General features: G+C 39.1%; 1 protein-coding gene across 6 annotated transcripts in view; it reads right to left on the bottom strand.

Annotated features, from left to right (window-relative positions):
- Window positions 1–16726, bottom strand: part of LOC110513752 (polycomb protein SCMH1) — a 69662-nt gene that overhangs the window by 33040 nt on the left and 19896 nt on the right. For all 6 annotated transcript variants that reach the window (XM_036951525.1, XM_036951526.1, XM_036951529.1 and 3 more), the window contains 4 exons: window positions 14599–14833; window positions 7243–7331; window positions 4268–4376; window positions 3946–4080 (listed from right to left, as the gene is read on the bottom strand). In XM_036951525.1, coding sequence (XP_036807420.1) covers window positions 3946–4080; window positions 4268–4376; window positions 7243–7331; window positions 14599–14833 — 568 coding nt within the window. The remainder of the gene's footprint in view (window positions 1–3945; window positions 4081–4267; window positions 4377–7242; window positions 7332–14598; window positions 14834–16726) is intronic.

Below are 16726 nucleotides of genomic sequence, written 5' to 3'. Positions count from 1 at the left end.
TTTGGTGTTAAGAACAAATGACTTCAAAATAACCAGAAATGATTTAAGAAATGGGTAGATTTCTGTGAAAAATGGGTCAAGTTGAGGAATTGAAGAAACCCAAGGGAAGTCTGTGTACAATAGATGAAATAAAGGCCTACTGATCATCAGCCGTACTAAGAGGGTTTACCAATCAGAGGGTTATTAAAAGCAACACACAGCCTGTGGTATGCTGAGAAGGAACAATAATTGGTCACAGCTTGACATGAACAAATAGGTATGAACTATACAGCTACATGTTGTATTCTAGCATTAAGAATCAACACCAGCTGCTACTGTAAGACTTGATGAAGGATTAACCCTGTACTGCCAGCTGCTACTGTAAGACTTGATGAAGGATTAACCCTGTACTGCCAGCTACTACTGTAAGACTTGATGAAGGATTAACCCTGTACTGCCAGCTGCTACTGTAAGACTTGATGAAGGTTTAACCCTGTACTGCCAGCTGCTACTGTAAGACTTGATGAAGGATTAACCCCGTACGGCCAGCTGCTACTGTAAGACTTGATGAAGGATTAACCCCGTACGGCCAGCTGCTACCGTAAGACTTGATGAAGGATTTACCCTGTACTGCCAGCTGCTACTGTAAGACTTGATGAAGGATTAACCCTATACTGCCAGCTGCTACTGTAAGACTTGATGAAGGATTAACCCTGTACTGCCAGCTGCTACTGTAAGACTTGATGAAGGATTAACCCTGTACTGCCAGCTGCTACTGTAAGACTTGATGAAGGACTAACCCTGTACTGCCAGCTGCTACTGTAAGACTTGATGAAGGATTAACCCTGTACTGCCAGCTGCTACTGTAAGACTTGATGAAGGACTAACCCTGTACTGCCAGCTGTAAGACTTGATGAAGGATTAACCCTGTACTGCCAGCTGCTACTGTAAGACTTGATGAAGGACTAACCCTGTACTGCCAGCTGCTACTGTAAGACTTGATGAAGGATTAACCCTGTACTGCCAGCTGCTACCGTAAGACTTGATGAAGGACTAACCCTGTACTGCCAGCTGCTACTGTAAGACTTGATGAAGGATTAACCCTGTACTGCCAGCTGCTACTGTAAGACTTGATGAAGGACTAACCCTGTACTGCCAGCTGCTACTGTAAGACTTGATGAAGGACTAACCCTGTACTGCCAGCTGCTACTGTAAGACTTGATGAAGGATTAACCCTGTACTGCCAGCTGCTACTGTAAGACTTGATGAAGGACTAACCCTGTACGGCCTGCTGCTACTGTAAGACTTGATGAAGGATTAACCCTGTACTGCCAGCTGCTACTGTAAAACTTGATGAAGGACTAACCCTGTACTGCCAGCTGCTACTGTAAGACTTGATGAAGGACTAACCCTGTACTGCCAGCTGCTACTGTAAGACTTGATGAAGGACTAACCCTGTACGTCCTGCTGCTACTGTAAGACTTGATGAAGGACTAACCCTGTACTGCCAGCTGCTACTGTAAGACTTGATGAAGGATTAACCCTGTACTGCCAGCTGCTACTGTAAGACTTGATGAAGGACTAACCCTGTACTGCCAGCTGCTACTGTAAGACTTGATGAAGGATTAACCCTGTACTGCCAGCTGCTACTGTAAGACTTGATGAAGGACTAACCCTGTACGTCCTGCTGTAAGACTTGATGAAGGACTAACCCTGTACGTCCTGCTGCTACTGTAAGACTTGATGAAGGACTAACCCTGTACTGCCAGCTGCTACTGTAAGACTTGATGAAGGATTAACCCTGTACTGCCAGCTGCTACTGTAAGACTTGATGAAGGATTAACCCTGTACTGCCAGCTGCTACTGTAAGACTTGATGAAGGACTAACCCTGTACTGCCTGCTGCTACTCTAAGACTTGATGAAGGATTAACCCTGTACTGCCAGCTGCTACCGTAAGACTTGATGAAGGACTAACCCTGTACGTCCTGCTGTAAGACTTGATGAAGGATTAACCCTGTACTGCCAGCTGCTACGGTAAGACTTGATGAAGGATTAACCCTGTACTGCCAGCTGCTACGGTAAGACTTGATGAAGGACTAACCCTGTACTGCCAGCTGCTACTGTAAGACTTGATGAAGGACTAACCCTGTACGTCCTGCTGTAAGACTTGATGAAGGACTAACCCTGTACTGCCAGCTGTAAGACTTGATGAAGGACTAACCCTGTACGTCCTGCTGCTACTGTAAGACTTGATGAAGGACTAACCCTGTACTGCCAGCTGTAAGACTTGATGAAGGACTAACCCTGTACGTCCTGCTGTAAGACTTGATGAAGGACTAACCCTGTACTGCCAGCTGTAAGACTTGATGAAGGACTAACCCTGTACGTCCTGCTGTAAGACTTGATGAAGGACTAACCCTGTACGTCCTGCTGTAAGACTTGATGAAGGACTAACCCTGTACTGCCAGCTGTAAGACTTGATGAAGGACTAACCCTGTACGTCCTGCTGTAAGACTTGATGAAGGACTAACCCTGTACTGCCAGCTGTAAGACTTGATGAAGGACTAACCCTGTACGTCCTGCTGTAAGACTTGATGAAGGACTAACCCTGTACTGCCAGCTGCTACTGTAAGACTTGATGAAGGACTAACCCTGTACTGCCAGCTGTAAGACTTGATGAAGGATTAACCCTGTACTGCCAGCTGCTACTGTAAGACTTGATGAAGGACTAACCCTGTACTGCCAGCTGCTACTGTAAGACTTGATGAAGGACTAACCCTGTACGTCACACCATCTGGTTGTTCATTACTACAAATATTTCAAACTATTTTAGGGGGGAAGTTTTATGCTTTTTGATAATGTATTAATAAGTTTTTTTTTTTTTAAAGACAGAATAGAACTTGAAACTAATGTTTAAGCCCAACAACAGATTAAGGGGAACGTAGTACAAAGAAGGACTCTTTTCATTCGAAAAATGAAAAGCTAGCTGCCATTGTCCTAAAGTTCACGGCCCTCTCTATCAGATTAGGCTAGAATGGAGAGTCTCTGTGTCCACTGCCGGTGAATGTCAGTGGATCTGTTGGCCAAAACATTGTCCAAGGCCATTTTACAGGTCTTTCATTGGGCACAATGTTGCCCTGAGGCAAAAAAAAAGAAAATTTCATTTTTTAAATAAATATAAAAACTAAGTGTTTGAAACCTATCAAATATTCTCCTTTAGAGGTTCCTACACAAGTACATGTTTGTATTGTCTCTATTTAAACATGTAAAATAATGAAATGCATTGTACCCTTCACTCACACCATGCCCTCAGGTCGCTCTGCTTCCTGAAAGAAGGTCCCGCCCCCAATTGATACGTCATACCAACTTCTGCACCTCATTGGCTTGTTTACACACATGTCATCTCATATTGTCATGTGTATGGGGGCAAAAAGGTTGTGTGCAGTAGAGTGTTAAACAGATAACACATTAAGGAAGATGTTATGAAGCTCACAATCACATATTTTGAATGATTTACTTGAATCAGAAAATGATCTTAAACTGTCAACAAAAAAAAAATTATACAAAAAAATGTAATACAAAATAATGAGATATATATAAATATATTGGCTTTTTACAAGAAAACTAGACCCAAATGCAATGTGTGGAAGGACAATCCTGCTTCAACTGTACACCAGTGGAACACATTAAGGAATATTATTACCAGTGGAAAGGTACTAATTGTAGTTAACACACAGATTGTATTTTAGCCAAATATACAGGAAATAACACAGGAAATAGGGGAAAACATTCAGTGAAATTCTCGCAGAAAGAAACAGTTTGTTTTTCTCATCCAGCTCTGCTCATTCAGGCAGCTTCAGAAAGAAACCCTGGACCAGCAGCACCCAGTGGTGACAGACAAACAGGCCAAAAGCCTCAGAAAGCAGGGCTCTGCTGTCCTCTAGTGGTGAGGTTGAGGTACTTACAGAAGTTGCCAGGAGGCTGGATGCTGTGCCTGGTCAGAGAACACCATCCTACAGGGAATATGTCTCTGGAGTCAAACTGGCACCAGTAGTCGAAGGCCCCTCTCCAGCCGTCAAACATCACAAAGATCTCATCACCTAAAAATAAAGATTACAATAACAAACAGTAAGACGTAGCAGGAGATACATCAACCACACGACAAATAGGGAACAAAGGAACAATAGTGTTATAGTAAATAAAACACATTATAGAGTTACAGTTATAAAGTTGTCCTCCAAAGAAATGGGGTAAAGGTGGGTTAAATTAAAAAAAATATCTTGTTACCTTTGACCTCTCCGATGGTTGCCGGGCAGATCAGGTAGGGGTTCTTCTTGTCCACTGCTTCTAGCTTCATCCCAGGTTTAAAGAGGTTCTGGGAGGGCTTGGAGGGTTCCTACACACAGATAACTCTGTTAGTCCAGACCAGACAGATCTGTTTATATACACACAGAGAACTCTCTGTTAGTCCAGACAGATCTGTTAGTCCAGACCAGACAGATCTGTTAGTCCAGACCAGACAGATCTGTTAGTCCAGACCAGACAGATCTGTTAGTCCAGACCAGACAGATCTGTTAGTCCAGACCAGACAGATCTGTTAGTCCAGAACAGACAGATCTGTTTATATATATACACAGAGAACTCTCTGTTAGTCCAGACCAGACAGATCTGTTAGTCCAGACCAGACAGATCTGTTAGTCCAGACCAGACAGATCTGTTAGTCCAGACCAGACAGATCTGTTAGTCCAGAACAGACAGATCTGTTTATATATACACACACAGAGAACTCTCTGTTAGTCCAGACCAGACAGATCTGTTTATATATACACACAGAGAACTCTCTGTTAGTCCAGACCAGACAGATCTGTTTATATATACACACAGAGAACTCTCTGTTAGTCCAGACAGATCTGTTTATATATACACACCGAGAACTCTCTGTTAGTCCAGACAGATCTGTTAGTCCAGACCAGACAGATCTGTTAGTCCAGACCAGACAGATCTGTTAGTCCAGACCAGACAGATCTGTTAGTCCAGACCAGACAGATCTGTTAGTCCAGACCAGACAGATCTGTTTATATATACACACAGAGAACTCTCTGTTAGTCCAGACCAGACAGATCTGTTTATATATACACACAGAGAACTCTCTGTTAGTCCAGACCAGACAGATCTGTTAGTCCAGACCAGACAGATCTGTTTATATATACACACAGAGAACTCTCTGTTAGTCCAGACCAGACAGATCTGTTTATATATACACACAGAGAACTCTCTGTTAGTCCAGACAGATCTGTTTATATATACACACAGAGAACTCTCTGTTAGTCCAGACCAGACAGATCTGTTTATATATACACACAGAGAACTCTCTGTTAGTCCAGACAGATCTGTTTATATATACACACAGAGAACTCTCTGTTAGTCCAGACAGATCTGTTTATATATACACACAGAGAACTCTCTGTTAGTCCAGACCAGACAGATCTGTTAGTCCAGACCAGACAGATCTGTTTATATATACACACAGAGAACTCTCTGTTAGTCCAGACCAGACAGATCTGTTAGTCCAGACCAGACAGATCTGTTTATATATACACACAGAGAACTCTCTGTTAGTCCAGACCAGACAGATCTGTTAGTCCAGACCAGACAGATCTGTTTATATATACACACAGAGAACTCTCTGTTAGTCCAGACAGATCTGTTTATATATACACACACAGAGAACTCTCTGTTAGTCCAGACCAGACAGATCTGTTTATATATACACACAGAGAACTCTCTGTTAGTCCAGACCAGACAGATCTGTTTATATATACACACAGAGAACTCTCTGTTAGTCCAGACCAGACAGATCTGTTTATATATACACACCGAGAACTCTCTGTTAGTCCAGACCAGACAGATCTGTTTATATATACACACCGAGAACTCTCTGTTAGTCCAGACCAGACAGATCTGTTAGTCCAGACCAGACAGATCTGTTTATATATATACACACAGAGAACTCTCTGTTAGTCCAGACCAGACAGATCTGTTTATATATACACACCGAGAACTCTCTGTTAGTCCAGACCAGACAGATCTGTTAGTCCAGACCAGACAGATCTGTTTATATATATACACACAGAGAACTCTCTGTTAGTCCAGACCAGACAGATCTGTTTATATATACACACCGAGAACTCTCTGTTAGTCCAGACAGATCTGTTTATATATACACACACAGAGAACTCTCTGTTAGTCCAGACCAGACAGATCTGTTTATATATACACACCGAGAACTCTCTGTTAGTCCAGACCAGACAGATCTGTTAGTCCAGACCAGACAGATCTGTTAGTCCAGACAGATCTGTTTATATATACACACACAGAGAACTCTCTGTTAGTCCAGACCAGACAGATCTGTTTATATATACACACCGAGAACTCTCTGTTAGTCCAGACAGATCTGTTAGTCCAGACCAGACAGATCTGTTAGTCCAGACCAGACAGATCTGTTAGTCCAGACCAGACAGATCTGTTTATATATACACACACAGAGAACTCTCTGTTAGTCCAGACCAGACAGATCTGTTTATATATACACACACAGAGAACTCTCTGTTAGTCCAGACCAGACAGATCTGTTTATATATACACACCGAGAACTCTCTGTTAGTCCAGACCAGACAGATCTGTTTATATATACACACCGAGAACTCTCTGTTAGTCCAGACCAGACAGATCTGTTTATATATACACACAGAGAACTCTCTGTTAGTCCAGACCAGACAGATCTGTTTATATATACACACCGAGAACTCTCTGTTAGTCCAGACAGATCTGTTTATATATACACACAGAGAACTCTCTGTTAGTCCAGACCAGACAGATCTGTTTATATATACACACAGAGAACTCTCTGTTAGTCCAGACAGATCTGTTTATATATACACACACAGAGAACTCTCTGTTAGTCCAGACAGATCTGTTTATATATACACACAGAGAACTCTCTGTTAGTCCAGACCAGACAGATCTGTTAGTCCAGACCAGACAGATCTGTTTATATATACACACAGAGAACTCTCTGTTAGTCCAGACCAGACAGATCTGTTAGTCCAGACCAGACAGATCTGTTAGTCCAGAACAGACAGATCTATATATATATACACATACGTAAATCATTGATACACTACAATCATTGATCAGTAAATCAATACACTACAGTACAGCTTTAAGGTCCAATGTGAAATGTTCCATTTTTCTTCCTTGACCTTTTTAAAAGCTGTGGCCGGTGCCATCTCTGCTCCAGTCAGGGTTCTCAGGAGGAACATAGGCCACGAGGAGGCGTTCATTCTGAAGCCTAAAGACAACTCAAAGAAAAAGTTTAAGATTTAGAATATATTGCTGCTTTATTGCTGATATAAGCAAGTGCAACACTTTATAATGTCTTATTAACATATGATATGTTATAATATGTTATAATATGTTATAATGTGTTATAATGTGTTACACTATAATGTGTTATAATGTGTTATAATGTGTTTTATGTTATAATGTGTTATAATGTGTTATAATGTGTTATATGTTATAATGTGTTATGTGTTATAATGTGTTATAATGTGTTATAATGTGTTATAATGTGTTATAATGTGTTATAATGTGTTATAATGTGTTATATGTTATAATGTGTTATAATATGTTACGTTATAATAAACAAAAAAAGAAACAAAGATCATTTGTAAAAATCCAAATAACTTCACAGATCTTCGTTGTAAAGGGTTTAAACATTGTTTCCCATGCTTGTTCAATGAACCATAAACAATTAATGAAGATGCACCTGTGGAACGGTCGTTAAGACACTAACAGCTTACAGACAGGTGGGCAATTAAGGTCACAGTTATGAAAACACTAAAGACTTAGGACACATTCTACTGGACACACTTAGGACACACTAACTTAGGACACATTCTACTGACTCTGAAAAACACCAAAAGAAAGATGCCCAGGGTCCCTTCTCATCTGTGTGAACGTGCCGTAGGCATGCTGCAAGGAGGCATGAGGACTGCAGATGTGGCCAGGGCAATAAATTGCAATGTCTGTACTGTGAGACGCCTAAGACAGCGCTACAGGGAGACAGGACGGACAGCTGATCGTCCTCACAGTAGCAGACCACGTGTAACATCACCTGCCCAGGATCGGTACATCCGAGCATCACACCTGCGGGACAGGTACAGGATGGCAACAACAACTGCCCGAGTTACACCAGGAACGCACAATCCCTCCATCAGTGCTCAGACTGTCCGCAATAGGCTGAGAGAGGCTGGACTGAGGCCTGTTGTAAGGCAGGTCCTCACCAGACATCACCGGCAACAAAGCCGCCTATGGGCACAAACCCACTGTCGCTGAACCAGACAGGACTGGCAAAAAGTGCTCTTCACTGACGAGTCGCGGTTTTGTCTCACCGGGGGTGACGGTCGGATTCACGTTTATCGTCGAATTTATCGTTATCGTTTATCGTTCTGTGCGTGATTTCCTGCAAGACAAGAATGTCAGTGTTCTGCCATGGTCAGCGAAGAGCCTGGATCTCAATCCCATTGAGCACGTCTGGGACCTGTTGGATCGGAGGCTGAGGGCTAGGGCCATTCCCCCCAGAAATGTCCGGGAACTTGCAGGTGCCTTGGTGGAAGAGTGGGGTAACACCTCACAGCAAGAACGGGCAAATCTGGTGCAGTCCATGAGGAGGAGATGCACTGCAGTACTTAAGTACTTTGACCCCCCCTTTGTTCAGGGACACATTATTCCATTTCTGTTAGTCACATGTCTGTGGAACTTGTTCAGTTTATGTCTCAGTTGTTGAATCTTGTTAATAATGTTCATACAAATATTTACATTTGCTGAAAATAAACGCAGTTGACAGTGAGAGGACGTTTCTTTTTTTGCTGAGTTTATGTTATGCTATAATGTGTTACACTATCATGTGTTGTGCTATAATGTGTTACACTATAATGTGTTGTGCTATAATGTGTTACACTATAATGTGTTGTGCTATAATGTGTTACACTATCATGTGTTGTGCTATAATGTGTTATGCTATCATGTGTTGTGCTATAATGTGTTACACTATAATGTGTTGTGCTATAATGTGTTACACTATAATGTGTTATGTTATAATATGCTATAATGTGTTACACTATCATGTGTTGTGCTATAATGTGTTACACTATCATGTGTTGTGCTATAATGTGTTACACTATAATGTGTTGTGCTATAATGTGTTACACTATAATGTGTTGTGCTATAATGTGTTACACTATCATGTGTTGTGCTATAATGTGTTATGCTATCATGTGTTGTGCTATAATGTGTTACACTATAATGTGTTGTGCTATAATGTGTTACACTATAATGTGTTATGTTATAATATGCTATAATGTGTTACACTATCATGTGTTGTGCTATAATATGCTATAATGTGTTACACTATAATGTGTTATGTTATAATATGCTATAATGTGTTACACTATCATGTGTTGTGCTATAATGTGTTACACTATCATGTGTTGTGCTATAATATGCTATAATGTGTTACACTATCATGTGTTGTGCTATAATATGCTATAATGTGCTATGTTATAATATGCTATAATGTGTTACACTATCATGTGTTGTGCTATAATATGCTATAATGTGCTATGTTATAATATGCTATAATGTGTTACACTATCATGTGTTGTGCTATAATATGCTATAATGTGTTACACTATCATGTGTTGTGCTATAATATGCTATAATGTGCTATGTTATAATATGCTATAATGTGTTACACTATCATGTGTTGTGCTATAATATGCTATAATGTGTTACACTATCATGTGTTGTGCTATAATATCCTATAATGTGCTATGTTATAATATGCTATAATGTGTTACACTATCATGTGTTGTGCTATAATATGCTATAATGTGTTACACTATCATGTGTTGTGCTATAATATCCTATAATGTGCTATGTTATAATATGCTATAATGTGTTACACTATCATGTGTTGTGCTATAATATGCTATAATGTGTTACACTATCATGTGTTGTGCTATAATATGCTATAATGTGCTATGTTATAATATGCTATAATGTGTTATAATATGCTATAATGTGTTATGCTATTATGTGTTGTGCTATAATGTGTTACACTATCATGTGTTGTGCTATAATATGCTATAATGTGCTATGTTATAATATGCTATAATGTGTTACACTATCATGTGTTGTGCTATAATATGCTATAATGTGCTATGTTATAATATGCTATAATGTGTTATAATATGCTATAATGTGTTATGCTATTATGTGTTGTGCTATAATGTGTTACACTATCATGTGTTGTGCTATAATATGCTATAATGTGCTATGTTATAATATGCTATAATGTGTTATAATATGCTATAATGTGTTATGCTATAATGTGTTATAATGTGTTATGCTATAATGTTATAGTGTGTTATAATGTTATAATGTGTTATGCTATAATATGTTATAATATGCTATAATATGTTATAATATGCTATAATATGTTATAATATGCTATAATGTGTTATGCTATAATATGTTATAATATGCTATAATATGTTATAATATGCTATAATATGTTATAATATGCTATAATGTGTTATGCTATAATATGTTATAATATGCTATAATATGTTATAATATGCTATAATGTGTTATGCTATTATGTGTTGTGCTATAATGTGTTACACTATCATGTGTTGTGCTATAATGTGTTACACTATCATGTGTTGTGCTATAATATGCTATAATGTGTTACACTATCATGTGTTGTGCTATAATATCCTATAATGTGCTATGTTATAATATGCTATAATGTGTTATAATATGCTATAATGTGTTATGCTATCATGTGTTGTGCTATAATGTGTTACACTATAATGTGTTATGTTATAATATGCTATAATGTGTTACACTATCATGTGTTGTGCTATAATGTGTTACACTATCATGTGTTGTGCTATAATGTGTTACACTATCATGTGTTGTGCTATAATGTGTTATGCTATCATGTGTTGTGCTATAATGTGTTACACTATAATGTGTTGTGCTATAATGTGTTACACTATCATGTGTTATGTTATAATATGCTATAATGTGTTACACTATCATGTGTTGTGCTATAATATGCTATAATGTGTTACACTATCATGTGTTATGTTATAATATGCTATAATGTGTTACACTATCATGTGTTGTGCTATAATATGCTATAATGTGTTACACTATCATGTGTTGTGCTATAATATGCTATAATGTGCTATGTTATAATATGCTATAATGTGTTATGCTATTATGTGTTGTGCTATAATGTGTTACACTATCATGTGTTGTGCTATAATATGCTATAATGTGCTATGTTATAATATGCTATAATGTGTTATAATATGCTATAATGTGTTATGCTATTATGTGTTGTGCTATAATGTGTTACACTATCATGTGTTGTGCTATAATATGCTATAATGTGCTATGTTATAATATGCTATAATGTGTTATAATATGCTATAATGTGTTATGCTATAATGTGTTATAATGTGTTATGCTATAATGTTATAGTGTGTTATAATGTTATAATGTGTTATGCTATAATATGTTATAATATGCTATAATATGTTATAATATGCTATAATATGTTATAATGTGTTACGCTATAATATGTTATAATATGCTATAATGTTATAATGTGTTATAATGTGTTATAATGTGTTATGCTATAATGTGTTATAATATGCTATAATGTGTTATGCTATAATGTGTTATAATGTGTTATGCTATAATGTTATAATGTGTTATAATGTTATGTGTTATGCTATAATATGTTATAATATGTTATAATGTGTTATAATGTGATATAATGTGCTATGTTATAATATGTTATATAATGTGTCATAATGTGTTACAATATGTTATGCTATAATAGGTTATATAAAAAGCACACCCAGAGGAAATGATTTAGTGTAGAGGTGCTGACTAATGGTGAATAAACTGGAAGCTATGGAAACAAAGAGAGTCGCACCATCCATTTACAGCTGAAGTCAGAAGTTTACATACACTTAGGTTGGAGTCATTAAAACTTGTTTTTCAACCACTCCACAAATTTCGTGTTAACAAACTATAGCTTTGGCAAGTCGGTTAGCTGCTTTGTGCATTACACAAGTAATTTTTCCAACAATTGTTTACAGACACATTATTTCACTTGTAATTCACTGTATCACAATTCCAGTGGTTCAGAAGTGTATTAACACTAAGTTGACTGTGCCTTTAAACAGCTTAGAAAATTCCACAAAATGATGTCATGGCTTTAGAAGCTTCTGATAGGCTAATTGACATAATTTGAGTCTGTGGATGTATTAACAGGCCTACATTCAAAACCAGTACCTCTTTGCTTGACATCATTGGAAAATCAAAAGAAATCAGCCAAGATCTCAGAAAAACAATTGTAGACCTCCACATGCAAATCAATCCCAGAACAACAGCAAAGGACCTTGTGAAGATGCTGGAGGAAACAGGTACAAAAGTGTCTATATCCACAGTAAAACGAGTCCTGTATCGACATAACCTGAAAGACCGCTCAGCATGGACGAAGCCACTGCTCCAAAACCACCATAAAAAAGCCAGACTACGGTTTGCAACTGCACATGTGGACAAAGATCGTACTTTTTGGAGAATTGTCCTCTTTGGTCTGAAGAAACAAAAATATAATTTTGGGCCATGATGACCATTGTTATGTTTGGAGGAAAAAGGGGGAGGCTTGCAAGCCGAAGAACACCATCCCAACTGTGAAGCACGGGGGTGGCAGCATCATGTTGTGGAGGTGCTTTGCTGCAGGAGGGACTGGTGCACTTCACAAAATAGATGGCATCATGAGGACGGAAAATGATGTGGATATCAAGACATCAGTTAAAACTTGGTCGCAAATGGGTCTTCCAAATGGACAATGACCCCAAGCATACTTCCAAAGTTGTGGCAAAATGGCTTAAGGACAACAAAGTCAAGGTATCTGAGTGGCCATCACAAAGCCCTGACCTCAATCCTATAGAACATTTGTGGGCAGAACTGAAAAGCGAGCAAGGAGGCCTACAAACCTGACTCCGTTACACCAGCTCTGTCAGGAGGAATGGGCCAAAATTCACCCAATTTATAGTGGGAAGCTTATGGAAGGTTACCCAAAACATTTGACCCAAGTTAAACAATTTAAAGGCAATGCTATCAAATACTAATTGAGTGTTTGTAAACTTCTGACACACTGGAAATGCGATGAAAGAAATAAAAGCTGGAATAAATCATTCTCTCTGCTATTATTCTGACATTTCAAGACAGGGAAGTTTTACTAGGATTCAATGTCAGGAATTGTGAAAAACTGAGTTTAAATGTATTTGGCTAAGGTGTTTGTAAACTTCCAACTTCAACTGTATGTATAACCTCACAGTAATTCATTTTTGACCCAATAAATGACTGGGAGATTATACATATAGAGTGTGAGACTCTTTGTTTTTATGTTATGTTATAATATGCTATATGACATGTTATAATATGTTATAATATGCTATATGAGATGTTATAATATGTTATAATATGTTGTAATATGTTGTTATAATATGTTGTCATAATATGTTATAATATGATATGTTATAATATGTTATAATATGTTATGTTATAATATGTTATAATATGTTATAATATGATATGTTATAATATGCTATATGACATGTTATAATATGTTATAATATGCTATATGACATGTTATAATATGTTATAATATGCTATATGACATGTTATAATATGTTATAATATGCTATATGACATGTTATAATATGTTATAATATGCTATATGACATGTTATAATATGTTATAATATGCTATATGACATGTTATAATATGTTATAATATGTTATAATATGTTGTTATAATATGTTGTCATAATATGTTATAATATGATATGTTATAATATGTTATAATATGATATGTTATAATATGTTATAATATGTTATGTTATAATATGTTATAATATGTTATGTTATAATATGTTGTTATAATATGTTATAATATGTTTTAATATGCTATATGACATGTTATAATATGTTATAATATGTTATGTTATAATATGTTGTTATAATATGTTATAATATGCTATATGACATGTTATAATATGTTATAATATGATATAATATGCTATATGAGATGTTATAATATGTTATAATATGTTGTAATATGTTGTTATAATATGTTGTCATAATATGTTATAATATGTTATGTTATAATATGTTGTTATAATATGTTATAATATGTTATGTTATAATATGTTGTTATAATATGTTATAATATGCTATATGAGATGTTATAATATGTTATAATATGATATGTTATAATATGCTATATGAGATGTTACAATGTGTTGTTATAATATGTTATAATATGCTATATGAGATGTTATAATATGATATGTTATATGAGATGTTATAATATATGTTATAATATGATATTTGATATGTTGTAATATGTTATGTTATATTATGTTTATATATTATAAACTGTCATATCTCTCTATGTAGCCTTACCCAGAGGTGGCTGTAACATGTCTCCTCTCCTCTCACAGGTCCCTATAGGCTGGATGTCTGAGGAGTCCACCAGTCTCCAGAAATCGTTGGTGTTGTCACTCCCGTCCAGACGGAGACGCAGACGTGTCCCCATCATACCCATCACCGTGGCGATGCAGATGGACGTGTTGTTCCGAGGGTCGTGGGCTTCCAGCTTCATACCAGCCTTGAAGTCATTACTGGGAGGGAAACGGGACTGGGGGAGACAGGAGGGCAATGGATCAGTCAATAATGGACTGGGGGAGACAGGAGGGCAATGGATCAGTCAATAATGGACTGGGGGAGACAGGAGGGCAATGGATCAGTCAATAATGGAATGATCTGCTTATATGGGGCGGTAGACAGCCTAGTGGTTAAGAGTGTAGGGGCGGTAGGTAGCCTAGTGGTTAAGAGTGTAGGGGCGGTAGGTAGCCTAGTGGTTAAGAGTGTAGGGGCGGTAGGTAGCCTAGTGGTTAAGAGTGTAGGGGCGGTAGGTAGCCTAGTGGTTAAGAGTGTAGGGGCGGTAGGTAGCCTAGTGGTTAAGAGTGTAGGGGCGGTAGGTAGCCTAGTGGTTAAGAGTGTAGGGGCGGTAGGTAGCCTAGTGGTTAAGAGTGTAGGGGCGGTAGGTAGCCTAGTGGTTAAGAGTGTAGGGGCGGTAGGTAGCCTAGTGGTTAAGAGTGTAGGGGCGGTAGACAGCCTAGTGGTTAAGAGTGTAGGGGCGGTAGACAGCCTAGTGGTTAAGAGTGTAGGGGCGGTAGGTAGCCTAGTGGTTAAGAGTGTAGGGGCGGTAGGTAGCCTAGTGGTTAAGAGTGTAGGGGCGGTAGGTAGCCTAGTGGTTAAGAGTGTAGGGGCGGTAGGTAGCCTAGTGGTTAAGAGTGTAGGGGCGGTAGGTAGCCTAGTGGTTAAGAGTGTAGGGGCGGTAGGTAGCCTAGTGGTTAAGAGTGTAGGGGTGGCAGGTAGCCTAGTGGTTAAGAGTGTAGGGGCGGTAGGTAGCCTAGTGGTTAAGAGTGTAGGGGCGGTAGGTAGCCTAGTGGTTAAGAGTGTAGGGGCGGTAGGTAGCCTAGTGGTTAAGAGTGTAGGGCGGTAGGTAGCCTAGTGGTTAAGAGTGTAGGGGCGGTAGGTAGCCTAGTGGTTAAGAGTGTAGGGGCGGTAGGTAGCCTAGTGGTTAAGAGTGTAGGGGCGGTAGGTAGCCTAGTGGTTAAGAGTGTAGGGGCGGTAGGTAGCCTAGTGGTTAAGAGTGTAGGGGCGGTAGGTAGCCTAGTGGTTAAGAGTGTAGGGGCGGTAGGTAGCCTAGTGGTTAAGAGTGTAGGGGCGGTAGGTAGCCTAGTGGTTAAGAGTGTAGGGGCGGTAGACAGCCTAGTGGTTAAGAGTGTAGGGGCGGTAGACAGCCTAGTGGTTAAGAGTGTAGGGGCGGTAGGTAGCCTAGTGGTTAAGAGTGTAGGGGCGGTAGGTAGCCTAGTGGTTAAGAGTGTAGGGGCGGTAGGTAGCCTAGTGGTTAAGAGTGTAGGGCGGCAGGTAGCCTAGTGGTTAAGAGTGTAGGGGCGGTAGACAGCCTAGTGGTTAAGAGTGTAGGGGCGGTAGACAGCCTAGTGGTTAAGAGTGTAGGGGCGGTAGGTAGCCTAGTGGTTAAGAGTGTAGGGGCGGTAGGTAGCCTAGTGGTTAAGAGTGTAGGGGCGGTAGGTAGCCTAGTGGTTAAGAGTGTAGGGGTGGTAGGTAGCCTAGTGGTTAAGAGTGTAGGGGTGGTAGGTAGCCTAGTGGTTAAGAGTGTAGGGGCGGTAGGTAGCCTAGTGGTTAAGAGTATAGGGGCGGTAGGTAGCCTAGTGGTTAAGAGTGTAGGGGCGGTAGGTAGCCTAGTGGTTAAGAGTGTAGGGGCGGTAGGTAGCCTAGTGGTTAAGAGTGTAGGGGCGGTAGGCAGCCTAGTGGTTAAGAGTGTAGGGGCGGTAGGTAGCCTAGTGGTTAAGAGTGTAGGGGTGGTAGACAGCCTAGTGGTTAAGAGTGTAGGGCGGTAGGTAGCCTAGTGGTTAAGAGTGTAGGGGCGGTAGACAGCCTAGTGGTTAAGAGTGTAGGGGCGGTAGACAGCCTAGTGGTTAAGAGTGTAGGGGCGGTAGGT

Source organism: Oncorhynchus mykiss, chromosome 18, assembly GCF_013265735.2.
Source record: "Oncorhynchus mykiss isolate Arlee chromosome 18, USDA_OmykA_1.1, whole genome shotgun sequence".
NCBI lineage: Eukaryota > Metazoa > Chordata > Actinopteri > Salmoniformes > Salmonidae > Oncorhynchus > Oncorhynchus mykiss.
Note: the sequence above shows the minus strand (reverse complement) of the source record. Positions and strands in the feature narration are given on the sequence as shown.